Source organism: Aphis gossypii, chromosome 1 (genome assembly GCF_020184175.1).
Source record: "Aphis gossypii isolate Hap1 chromosome 1, ASM2018417v2, whole genome shotgun sequence".
NCBI lineage: Eukaryota > Metazoa > Arthropoda > Insecta > Hemiptera > Aphididae > Aphis > Aphis gossypii.
In genome coordinates this window covers 63,312,232-63,325,772 of record NC_065530.1, presented here as the reverse complement: position 1 = coordinate 63,325,772, position 13,541 = coordinate 63,312,232, and the positions used below count along the sequence as shown (strand labels likewise).

Sequence of the window (13,541 nt, the reverse complement as noted above, 5' to 3'; positions counted from 1 at the left end):
GATTTTGTACCAGATACATGTCATTAATATAAATATATTTATAATTTGTATTTGATATTGTATTAAATTTGCAAATAGGGATGTTATTTTTTTTTTATATTTATTATTCTAAAGCATTATAAAATACCAGTACACGTACAACAAATTTACAACTGAATAATGCTAGTGTTTGCTTGGATATTACCTATTAATTTATCTACAATAAGTTCACGAGTGTATGCATGTATAGTTTACCTGTAAGCGACGGACATACATTGAAACAGATTGTTTAACGAAGTTTTTGAATTGTTGATGTCGGCTCGCGTCAGTATTTCTTCGGACACAGGTACAGCCACTTGATACTCGTCGTCCTGGGCTTCGGCCTCAAAATTCGAAACCATAAAATGTCCCGAGTGTATGGTCTCCTTGATGGCGACGGTCGTTTGTGACAACATAATCACGAGTGTAAATCGTAATTTTATCAATTATTATGCAAAACCATGTCGGTCATTTCAATGCAAATTGTTTTTGGGTGAAAACAAAAGAAAATGAAAAAAAAAAAACTGTATCGACGGCAGCTGCGACGTTATTAGACTTATTACATTGCTGCGCGTCGTAAACACCAACAGACAACACACATATTCTACTACAGAACAACAGATAAACCGACTAATTACTGGGCATCTGGGCTGGTAGGTTTGAGCTACGTTCATGCCCGACGATTAAACGTGTTTGAACTCATTACGCACGTTCGCCGTATAGCAAAAACGTTTCTCAAAAACATTACATATTATTATGATTAATATGTATGTATATTATCCCAATGGCCAATAGGCAATAATAAAACGAATAAAAACAATTTCTATGGTACGTATATCGTATCGTGATATCTACCGCCGCCGCCGCGGACTGTATACTTTCGTAGATAACAGGCACACATGCGCGTTTTTGATTACGGTAAATATAAAACACCTGTTGCACTACTCACTAATCAGGCAAAGAAAACTCGAACGCATTTGATATTATGTCATTGAACCGTTCGAGTTCTCAAGTGTAGAACTTGAAACTTCCTTTCAATTACTTCAATATATTACACAGACGTAGTTATTATCTATATATTAATATTATGTATTACGCTGATGCTACTACTCGACAGCTGCCATTGTATATTCGGTAAAATACATTTACTTATTGATTACTGTGCACGGAAACAAAATGTAAACATTAAAAATTCAAATTAAGTTTTAAAAAAATTATTATTCCTCGTTTTTGTTTATTCTGTGTTGGCGTGTTACACACTTGCACTGTACTACTTATATTATATTAAAAAATTGTATAGACGTATAGTATTATACGTTACATCATAATTATCAATGATTCACAAGGTCACGCAGTGACGTAGGTGCCAAAAAAGTTAATCTCGAAGGGTGTTCTTAGGTTTTTACTTTACTATTATTTAACCTATCAGATGTTAACTATATGTGCGTTTGCCAATCATAATTTTCAATAAATTTAATGGGTAGGTATAAATGTACAATTTTTGTACCTATATGTTTTAATTGTAGAAGTCTTGTAAAAGTATTAAACATTAATACCGGTAAAATACAAATAATATAAAAACCAGTGAATTCGGTTTGCTGTATAATAAGTTCGAAGTGTACCGTTTTACAAAAGCAAATAAATCACCGTATGGGATGTGTTAAATTTAAACTTAATCACAAATTATTACTTATTAAAAGACGATAGGCGTCAGCTTATATTTTATGATAAATGTATAGATACTTCTATTTTAAAGTAATTAATTTTATTATTAATATTAGGTTTATGGTAAGGTATAGATTGTATTATTTTCTGCCAATAACATTACATTTGAAAAATTCATTGTGTTTTAAATATACGTTAAAAGTTTCAAATTCAAATAGTCACAGGGCCACGAATAATATTTTCAAATCACAACAATAATCACTGATTATTAATCATTGTCGGATCTAGGACATTTGACGCCCGGGGCTAATACAAATTTAGCGCTCTTATATAGTATTAGTGTGCGAATTGTCAATTAGTGATGAGCATAATCGATTATTGAATTAAAATCAATTATATTATAATCGAATATTCGAATGATATTAATTCAAATGATATAATTGTTACTTGTTTCGAATGATATTTTCGGCGGTGACCTGCAATTTTGTATTTACAGCGCGACAAGTTAGAATCGAATTGTTCGATAAATACTTTTAATAATAGGTTTTTTAAATTCAGTTTTTATTTTATTAATTATTACTACCCTATCAATGTACATCTATGTGACTATGTATATTAATAAACAGGGCTTGTGAGTTCATGCATTTGCATATCAATCTTGCTAAGTCGTATTTAATGCTAGATGACATAAAAATCCATTTCAAGGTACTGTGGTTAAGTATGTAAAATTTTATGTTGCATATTTTTACATATTTAGAGGTTTTTTTCAACTATTTAGCATATTTATGCGTTTTTCTATTTTTAATGTGTATATTTTTACCAAAATTTGATCAAAATGCAATAATTTATATATTTACACAGTTTAAAATATATAGTAGTTTTCGCATCAACAAATTATTAAAAATAAAACATATAAAGCAAATAAAGCGAGTACTGACTATATTAAACTGACTGGATATTTTTTTAATTGATTATTGATAAATATTATCAATTTATTTTTTGAAATTGGGTACATTAATATAATAATCATTTAATCATTTCGAATGATTATTTCGAGTGATATCTCGATTATGAAAATGTTTACTAATCATTCGATTATGCCTATCACTATAATGTCAATACTTAAGAGCGCCGTTATATACCAACAACGTCCGGGGTAAGACTGTAAGAGTATCCACTTGCCCTCCCTAGATTCGGTATTCACAATAATATAACTAAAATCAGTATTCTTCATTTAATTATATAATTTATTCAAAATTTTAACTTAAAATTTCTATAGGTGTAAATAGAAATATTAGATTTTTTGACTTTTACAATAAACTTCTTAAAATTAAAGCATTTCAAACATTGTATTAATTTTTCAATCCTTATAAAGTTATAACTGTAAAAATTGAAAAATGTATAAAATTTAACTACAATATTATTTGTAAATTTTAAGGTATTTTGACAAACTATATTAGAGGACTAATATTCAGTTTTTAAGTTTTTTAGTGAGTAGCATTTTTAATTTACGCTATATTAAATAGGTATGCATAACTTGCTAAAAAATGAATAATCGTAAAAAACAATAACATACGAACACAGATAATGTTCTTACTATAAACTATCATAATAAGTCGATTCACTCATTTCACATTTTTAATTAATTGAGCGATACGTTATCTATTAAGGCGTCAAGCGTTAATTTGCTATGACGCTACGTGCTTGCTGTAAGACGGAGACAACACATATGGGTATGGCGTCCTCTTAACTATTCATACTTCAAAAATATTGTATAAATGTATTTTTGAAAAATTAATTTTATTTTACTATACAATCAATTTATCAGGAATCCTGTATCAAATTTTAAGCTATATTTGACTGAGCCCAAATATTTTCATAAAAATTTTAAAAAAATCGAACATTTTAAAATTATACTATGCAAAAAAAAAATTGATAATTTTAAGTAATAATCAAATAAAAAGTTTCAATCTATTACAATTAATATTTTTAGAATTACAACAAAATAGGAAAATCAAACTTGATAAAAATCATGTACTAGGTAAGTATATGTACCTATATATCATAGTTCATAATATAATATTATAACAATTTGAATTTGTTTTACTCAAAAGTAACATCAAATATACACGATAGCTTTATTTACACTTAACTTTTTATTTTCTTTCATAGAAAAACAAAATGTGAAGAATATTTTACCTACTACCATTGATTATAGGTAGATAATAGGTAGGTAGGTAAATATTAATAGGTATTTATAATCACTGCTATTACATTTTCAAACCTTAAGTGTTAAAATTAAAAATTTTAATAATTTTAAATTTCAACTAAAAATAACTTAGATATCTACATATTATTTTTGTTACCTTGATGAATTGTTTAAAAATTTGAACTTAAAACGCTTACCTACCCATGAAAAAATTAAAAACGAAGTAGATACCTACTTCTGAAATTTTTTGATTGCTGTAGAAGGAAAAACTTAAACCTTATATTTAATTTTCAAGCTTTTTAAATGTCTATAAATAATACAAAACTACAAAAAACTTAAAATATTTGAAAACTATAAATCATGTTTGATAAATATGCCAATATGAATATTGAATACTTGCAGGTGAAGATGGTGTTTTTAAAAATTATTCAGTTTTGAATTTAAAAACATTTTGATTTTGTTGAAAACTTAATTAGCACAACATTTCTGTTTTTCTCTATTGTTTTTATTTTTCCGATTACTTTAAAAAATTCTGGGATTTTTATTCAATTTTCTACGAAATATTGAAAGATCGAAGCATTATTTCTTTTATCTAACGTGTACAATGAAAAAAATCAATTCTTTGTAACATCAATACATTTATCTCTGCACTCACAATCTAAAACATTAAACTTACATGACTGTCTTATAGTATCTACCTATTTCATATTCGTTATAACTAATAAATTAGTAACCATAAAAAGAATCCAAACATTTTGAGGGGTATTTGAAATTTGTATACGGAATTACCAAAACATGTTCTGCATACCTACGTGTGCAGTCGTAAGCCGTTAATATTTTGTCAAAAGTCGACATAATTTATATTTAATTTATCAGATCAAATCGTCGGCAATCATTCATCTATATTATATCTATATACTACATCTATATTGTTCTGGGTCTATACTAACTACTAATCTACTATATATTGTTGTATAGATATCTGTGAATTCAGCCGGTAGTTCACGATGTTTTTTTTTTTTTACCACGATTAAAGATATTTATTCATGTTTTTTACCAACATGGCAACATTTTCGTATTGATACGTTCCGCGTATAGGTACCTATTATGAAGTACAATTTTTGAATCAATTCTTTATTGTTTGACAAGTATTGTCCGAGAACCGTTGCGTGGCAACCTGTAGAGACCTACACGACTTTACCTTATGATGGCTTATACATAGTACATACACCATTACGATTACATAATATTATGGTTTTATCAATTTTCGACTAGCTATTTTTTTTTAATTAATTTTTTTACTAATAGTTAACTCACTATTCACTATTTAGTGCAAAACTCTATTTTTTATGATACAGTGTTAGATTGAAGACCAAAAACTGTCATTATAAACAATAGGTACCTACCTACCTAATTGTTTAAATTAAAGATAAACGATTAAAATACCTAATTAAATGTTATTCATTTGGCCACACACCCAACTCATTTCTAATACCACCATGGATTTATTTGAGACATGGGAAGATCAAGAAATCCAATTTGATTTAAGTATTAGGTATGTAATTATTATTTATTTAACTATAATACTTAATATTATGATAGTTAAATGAGTTGAAGCATAAGTATTAAAGTTATTTTTTTCCAATTTATTCATAAATATAGTTTAATTATTTTACGATATTACTTCATGTAGGTATTTTGTTTGGTATTCAAGATAATTTATCTTAAATAACCAATATTATTGTACATTATAACTTTGTACAATAATTGTACTATAAGCCTTTATATCGACTATCGTTTTAAAAATGTAGACATTTTATTTAAAAAATTGTTTTATTCTAGCAAAGCATTGAAGATGAGAAATGGAGAAAAAATAATTGATCGTTTAGAATTTATTGAAGATACAAAAGGAAATAGTGGCGATAAAGGTGTACTTGTTATTACAAATTTGAGAACAATTTGGCATTCAATGACTTTAGCAAGAATAAGTTTATGTGAGAAAATTACATAGTAGAATTCATAATAGTATACAATTAATTTACTCATAAATATTATGTAAATCATTATATTAATATTATTTTATACGCATAATGTATACAGCTATTGGTTACAATTGTATACAGGATGTTTCTACAAGAATTGTTAACTCGGTAAGTGATAAAATATTAATAATATTATAGAAATGTGCATAAAAGTAAATTGCTTAAAAATAAAAATGTAAATTATTTATATTTTAGAGATTAAAAGGAATAACTGAAGCAATTTATATTCAAGCTAAATACAATGGATTGAGATATGAATTTGTTTTTACAAATTTGATACCTGGTAATACAAGGCATTTCACATCATTTATTGGAGTTTTTAAGTATACAGTTAATACACAAACATTATTTTACAATTTATAGTATTCATAGCAGTTGTACATTTAATTTGGTTTCAGAGCTTATAACTCTAGTAGACTTTACCGAGAATTAAAACTTAGGGGAGCAATATTGAAGAACGGACGTTTAAGGCTATTGATGTTTGAAAAAATGTATTCAGCCGTTAATGGTGTATGGAATTTATCTAGCGAACAAGTAATCAACTATTATCAATAAAAACATTTATTTTTTTTTTAAATTAATAATCATGGTTATTATTGTTTGGCTTATAATTTGTAAATAAAATAAATCATCAGGGAAATTTGGGAACATTTATAGTAACAAATATTCGATTAGTGTGGTATGCAGAAAGTAATGAGACATTCAATATATCGCTTCCATACATTCATATAAACTCTGTATGTTAAAATTAATTTAAAAAATTAAAATTTAATCTAATTTAATATTAATAAATAAATTTCTGTACTAGATAAAAATTAGGGAATCTAAATTTGGTGAAGTTTTGGTGATAGAAACAAATGGTTACAGTGGAGGCTTTACACTTGGATTTAGAATAGATCCTAAGGACCGATTAAGATCAGTTACTAAAGAACTATCATCATTGTTTCGTATTCATGCTCAAGCACCAGAATTTGGAGTACATTTTGTTACAACTGATCAGGTTTTTTTTTTGTATAAACATTGTTATAACATATACATTTATTAAATTATACTTATTATTTTTAGATAGAAAGTAATGAACCTGTTCTAACTCCACCAACACTTCCAAACTATGATGAATTTGAAGACGAGAGTACAATAGGTGTTTCGAATACTTTAGCTGCATATAGTGTAAGTAAAACAGGTAAAGAAGATGGACTACCACAATATGATTCAACGATAGGTTTAGCAATTGAAACATTGCCAGATGGTTATACAATGGCATCTTTGTGGGAAGTTATACCGAGTACCAATAATAAATAACGCATAATGTACCTATTAAAAATGTCTTATATTTATAATTATAGTATAATTTTTTTTAAGTGAACAAATTACAAAAGCTTTTAATATTCAGATTTAGCATACCAATCTGTATGAAATATAACGACCAGCAGTTTCAGAATTTCGTACAATTTTTACTACCTGTGAACAAAAAATAGATTCGTTTAAATGATTTACAATATAATAAAATACAATTTGTAATAATAGTAGTATTTGAAATGTTACAAAGTAATACAATTATAATCCTACTATTTTTTTTTTAATTTCACACTATGTAAAGATTTTTTTTGGCTTAAATCAAATAATATTATTTAAGGGGATTTAGAATTCTACAATAAGTCTTTTCTCTCTGACTCACGTACTGTCAAATACTAATGTGAAAATGATTGTTTTAGAGAGAAAACATTAATTAGCATGTTTATATCTTTTAAGATATATATTATATTAGGTATAATTAATAATATGCTACACAATGACAAACATATTTTACTCATTATAATAATGATGGTATATTTAGTCCATTACAAAATAAATACCAAACTTTTTATAAATTGAAATATGATTGTATGAAATCCAAATAATTTTTTTTAATAATAAATAATAACAATTTAATAAAAATAATTGGTATCATTAAGCATATTATGCAAATGATGTTAATTAACATTATTTGTGGTGAATGTGTTAAATTGATTATCAGACTTAAACTATAAGTATTGTTACACTTTCTGTTTTTAGTAGTCCCAAAGCATTAAAAAAAATATTATGAAATCACATATTAAGGCCCTCCATCTTTTCAATTTTTTTGAATCTCATTGTAATAGCAGCAATTAAGACTATTTGAAAATTATTTACTATTTTACTTATTAGTCATTATTCATTATTAAGCATTCATAATATGATTCTGTTCATCTATAAAATGGATCTACAGCCTAGTCCAAGTATCCCATGGTGGGCCTTCCCATCTAAACAATTTTGTACGCCATTGATAAATTAGGTGATTGGCACAATTTATTATCATGAATTAATTATCAAATATAATGTAAGTATTTATTTATAAATAATATTTAGTCTTACTTGTCCTCTTTTTAAGCCAAAGTAACGAGAAACTGGATCACCAACTTGAATTCTCATAAGCTGGTTTTCTTTTAATTTGCTGATTTATTTTAATTAAAGAAAATTACATACATAGGTATAAATAAAATTGATATACTAATATGGTTTTTAAAAAATAAATATTATAAAAAACACATAAATAGACAAGAACTAGTAAATGTGGTATATAACAATAGCATTACAATATTTGTTGAAACATGAAACATTTGTGTAATATAATTACAAGCATACTTATTTATAATGATTGTAAATGAATGTAGAAATGTATAATTATATCTATATTGAACATGGTAAAATTATAGCATGTGTACATAGAATAACTCATATACAATAAAGTTAAGTATTCTAATTATATTATAAGATATAAAGTTTTGGATCTTTTTAATTAACATAGTAACTAGTACTATAGTAATTGTGCACCAATAAACAAATAAAGAATGTAGTGCCTCGTTATATTTTCACAACAAGTATATACATAGTTCTTGTCTATTAGAAACTTTTTATTTTTGAAATTAATTAGCAAAACACACTTAAAACTAACTTAATATTGTTCTACTTGGTTTCGATAATACAATGAAACTAATAATTATTGCAACATAATAACACACATGATTAAAAGTAGATATGTTTGGTATATACATAGGGTTGTTACCTTTAAATAGTTTAAATTGATTTTATTACAAGTCAGTAAATTGTATTTTATCTTATCTTTTGTCGTATGATATTATAGTACTAATCTTATGACAACCAAAATTTTATTTGACTCGGAGAATAATTCACTAAACCTGTAGCCCGTAGATTTATGTGTAAAACCAAATTATCCGGGCAAAACCCAGAGAGGTGGCACACTACTAATCTATGTTGATAGATGTAGACACTACACTACCAACGGCTCTCTCGCTTACTCATTCATGTATAAATGGTATTTATAAATAATTAGTGCATATTCAAAATTTTTCTGTAAATAACAAGCGTGTTCTATTAGTGATAAAATATTTATCCAGTTAATGATGCTTAAATTAGTATTTATTATAAAAGGGGATTTTGTTCCATAACAGGTCATGCCACTAAAAAGTTCTACAATTAGTATTGGATTTAGGCCTCTTTCTCTCATAGAATTATATTTTGAATTAGCAAAAGAGCAATAAACACAATGACTTAGTTAAGTTTTGGCATTAGTGCCAAAATCTTTAAGGTTAACCAATGATACAAATATAAAATATTTCAATACATTTTACCTTCTACCTATAATTTATACTCTCAAATTGTATATTAGTATATAAAGTAAGTCATTTATGCTTATACAATAATGTATTTCACCACTATCTATTCTCAGTATACTATGAAACAAATTGTATAGGCAAATCAAAAAAGGATACTATCTGCACAAAAGTTCTTGTTTTTCATCTGGTGTCAAAACAATGTGTTCAGGTACTAATTCATGTTCAGTTATATTAATTAGAAGTTCAGATTCCAAAAACTGTTCCAAAATGTATTTCGGTGCCATATCAACTAAAGACTAAAAAAAAAATAATAAAACAAAAATATAATTTTTATTGTTTAATGCACTTTTTTTATGTCACATTGTCACATATAACAAAGTACCATTTATTTTTTCTAAAAAAAAAAAAAAACTAAATTATAAGTTCTTTGTCAAGTTAATGATTCTCATTATCTTTACATAAGTACTATTTATTTGCAAAATTAATTTTATTATAGAAAATGGTTTCATTGACTAAATTATAAGGTTTTTATAAAATTAAGATTATTAAGAATCAAACATACTTGTTTTGCACTTGGAGTCATTCCTTGTTGAACAACAATAATAGCACGAGTAATGGTTTCTTCTTGCATCCTCTGGCAGTAAGTTTTAATAGTTTTTATACCAATTTTTGGTTCTTCAGGAAAGAAAACGAACATTTGATCTAAAATAGATTATGAATTATTAAAATATTTAAAATTGTATAATATGCTACTTTCTTTACCTGTAGGATCATCATTATGTGCCACAAGGACTATTAAATCACTACGTCCGGGTCTTTTTTCACTGTAAAAAAAAGAAATTAAAATAATTAAAAATCTAAAATGAATATTAATGCAATAATACATATGTAAAAATATGAATATATTATAATATTAAATATATAATATTGAAGTATATTTTTACTATATTAAAATTTTAACAAACCTGGGTTTATCTCCAAATTGTTCTTTAAACTGTTCTAATGTTTGATCCAATTCATCTTGTGTGACTAAATATCCTCTGTCATGACAAAGCTATAAAAAAACACAATTATTAAATAACATTAATGGTACTTTTTGGTTATTGTATTCCATTGATATTCAGGGGTATTGTATAAAAATCATTTAAGCCAATACAACTAATAACACTGTTAACCATATCATTATATTATAACTCTTTTATCTCTTGTTTAAACTTTAAATGTTTATTTTTCAACTATTGCACAGAAGCTTCAATGAAAGTTTAACTATAATTTGTCTTGTTTATGATAGACTTTAACTGCTAAACACATATGTTTAGTAAATATAAGATTGCCTAACCATATTTTTAATATCAATGTATACCCCGTGCTGTTGTACTTATAAAATATGGTGAATATTTCAATTCTGTCAGCTTATCGTTCTTTGCAAAGAATAAAATTGCATTTTAACATAATAATGTAGGTCTATCATAAATACAACTTTGTAAACCAAGGAACATATTTAGTCATAATCTTGACTGTTTAGTGAGATCGAATAAGTAACAAAAAAAAAAGACAATTGGGTGGATCCATGTTCAAATCTTTGGCAACAAAAGTATCTAATCTAAGTACCTAATAACTGTTAATTTACTTAAATTATAAAAGACATTGTTAAACTCGTGTATGATCAATATTTTTATTCTATACTAATTTAATATCGTATATTTATTATATTGTGAGTAATACCTGAATAGTATTAGTTAATTTATGTTATTGAACCATTGGTTTATAAGATAAAGTATAATTGTAACACAAGATAGATTTATTATTTAAAATTGCCACAGAGCATTATAACAAAAAATTATAACTTCTAGTCACTGGATTATAATAACTGAAAAGTACCCAATTTATTTATTTGTTATTATACTAAAAAATTTCACATAAAATATTTTATTATAGGTGATCAGCAATTTGGCAACAAATTAAATTAAATTAATCAAAATCTTTAAGTTATATAACATAATAAAATTTGATTATATTTTACACTTCATCTCAATAAGCAAGCAAGCAAGTAAAAATATTTTTTTCAACACGGAAAAACTGAGATTTTGGTATCTGGCAATTTTGGTTTACAAGGCGTATAATTACATAGTAGTAACCCTTTAATACGTTCACTGGATAATTAGGACTGTCAAGCCATCCTAAGTGGTAAATGGACGGTTTGTACTATTTATTGTTTGAGTTTCATATCGCAAACACTTCGTACGGTGATAATAAATTGGTAAAATTTGATCGCGGACATTTTGTAAGGTATAAATAAACTGGGCAATATATTTTAAAATATGAGATAAAATTAATTGCTCAAAATTTTAGATTGCGAATCATGATCGTAATCAGTAGGAGACATGTATTTGGTGTCACAGTATTAGAAGTATTACATAACCTATTCACTCTATAATAAAATAAAACAAACAAAAACTATACAACTAAATTGAATCTAAAAGTTTTTAAAAATGGGTATGAATATACCATTTTAAGAAAAAACAAGTCCAATATTAGTTGGACGTGTTCATAAGAGATGTGTGCGGGGAAAGTTACTACAAACTACAAACCTTTAAGAAACGGTGAGTTTTAAGTTATAAATCATATTATTATCATATTTTTTAAAATACTTATGTATGTTTCAGTATAGTATGAATTATTTACAAAATAGACTGATCATAACCACGATTCAAGTGATAAAATATTGAAGCTGTAAAACCTTGCACTAACTAATATGAAAAGCCGATCTGTTAATAGTAGAGAATCAACAAATCAAATTCTTATTATATATTAAAAACGGTCCGCCATGTACATTTTATTACTTTCTGAAATAGTACAAATTGACCGCGTTTTTCATTCTTTGTGGGTGATCGTACAAAGTGTGTCCTAAACCATCCTAAGTGTATATTTGGTGTAGATAATAATGTTGTGATATTTATATTACCTGCATAACAGTTTTTCGAATACGCCACAGTTTGTACGATTCACATTCGTCATCCATTTTGCAAATAACAAACGTAAAATAGCCTTAGAAAAGTTTTGTCACAGTCGCAAAATAAACGTTAAACTACGCTGAACTCACAGTACAACGCCGACAAACTGAGGCAATGTAAACTAGATAGTAGATATTAGATAATATTATTATTGTTATTCTGTGATACAAACGATTGTGCACGAGCACATGTTAAATGATAACAAGTTGATAACTTCATATTATGTACATAACATCAAAGTATCAGCATTGAATTCGAGTTCAGAGAAGTATCAGACAAAAAAAAAAGTTATTCCGGGGACATTTAAACTGATTTGAATTTTTTTTTTTGATTTAAGCCAAAGATTAAACAGTCGAAATGTAATACAATAATGTAATACAGTTTGTTTTACATTGATACAATGTCACTGGCTCTATTTTTTATGAGTAAATGAATTTCAAATTTTGATTATTTTATAACGATTTTTGATGTTGAGTTTGGGCCGAGTCACATTAGAGCGGTTTTGATGCGCACTTAAAACGCGCGTTACTGCGTGCCACCGCTGCATTCTACGGTTTTTATCGCATTAATTTGGCGCGCTCTATTAAATGGAGTGCGTTTTCATCTAGCGTTTTTTACGCGAGGCAAAACCGCTTTAGTGTAATAGGTATAAAACAAATTGTTTTTATGTAATAGTATTGAGCGGCACACGGACGGTAAATATTTGTCTTGAATTTTATAATATTTGAATTTTACTAGGTAATTGTATAATAAGTTTATTTTTCAGCTAAACACAATTTAAACAGAATTCGGCATCCAACGAACAGATTTGAGATATAAGGACCGTCAAGCCATCCTAAGTGTCTATTTGGAGTAGATAATAATGTTATGATATTTATTTTACCTGCATAACAGTTTTTCGAATCGTACAGTTTGTACGATTTACATTCGTCATCCA

At 26.5% G+C, this 13,541-nt stretch overlaps 3 protein-coding genes across 8 annotated transcripts in view; 1 reads left to right on the top strand and 2 right to left on the bottom strand.

Moving 5' to 3' along the window:
* The window catches only part of LOC114132025 (MLX-interacting protein), a 20,742-nt gene extending 19,738 nt beyond the window's left edge, over positions 1-1,004 (bottom strand). The window contains 1 exon segment of the mRNA XM_027997397.2: positions 235-1,004. Within this exon segment, the coding sequence (XP_027853198.2) occupies positions 235-434 (200 nt within the window). The 5' untranslated portion in view covers positions 435-1,004.
* The window catches only part of LOC114132027 (Bardet-Biedl syndrome 5 protein homolog), a 15,253-nt gene extending 7,995 nt beyond the window's left edge, over positions 1-7,258 (top strand). The window contains exons 1-8 of one of the 5 annotated variants that reach the window (XM_050198239.1): positions 1,018-1,152; positions 5,735-5,886; positions 5,993-6,042; positions 6,130-6,257; positions 6,333-6,468; positions 6,570-6,671; positions 6,743-6,934; positions 7,000-7,258. In XM_050198239.1, coding sequence (XP_050054196.1) covers positions 1,106-1,152; positions 5,735-5,886; positions 5,993-6,042; positions 6,130-6,257; positions 6,333-6,468; positions 6,570-6,671; positions 6,743-6,934; positions 7,000-7,236 — 1,044 coding nt within the window. In that variant the 5' untranslated portion in view covers positions 1,018-1,105 and the 3' untranslated portion in view covers positions 7,237-7,258. Of the gene's footprint in view, positions 1-1,017; positions 1,153-1,422; positions 1,499-5,136; positions 5,448-5,734; positions 5,887-5,992; positions 6,043-6,129; positions 6,258-6,332; positions 6,469-6,569; positions 6,672-6,742; positions 6,935-6,999 lie in introns of those variants that run through there. The other 4 variants (XM_050198241.1, XM_050198242.1, XM_027997400.2 and 1 more) reach the window with 4 other exon arrangements.
* On the bottom strand, positions 7,246-13,541 carry LOC114132029 (DNA-directed RNA polymerases I, II, and III subunit RPABC1). 2 transcript variants are annotated; one of them, XM_027997403.2, is made up of 7 exons: positions 13,488-13,541; positions 10,556-10,644; positions 10,353-10,414; positions 10,153-10,292; positions 9,747-9,886; positions 8,329-8,407; positions 7,246-7,395 (listed from the first exon to the last, which is right to left on the bottom strand). In XM_027997403.2, the coding sequence occupies exons 1-7, from the start codon at positions 13,536-13,538 to the stop codon at positions 7,330-7,332; spliced, it is 627 nt and encodes a 208-aa protein (XP_027853204.2). In that variant the 5' UTR covers positions 13,539-13,541; the 3' UTR covers positions 7,246-7,329. The 2 variants fall into 2 exon arrangements, with proteins under 2 accessions (XP_027853204.2, XP_027853203.1); XM_027997402.2 differs by lacking the exon at positions 13,488-13,541 and adding an exon at positions 12,556-12,728.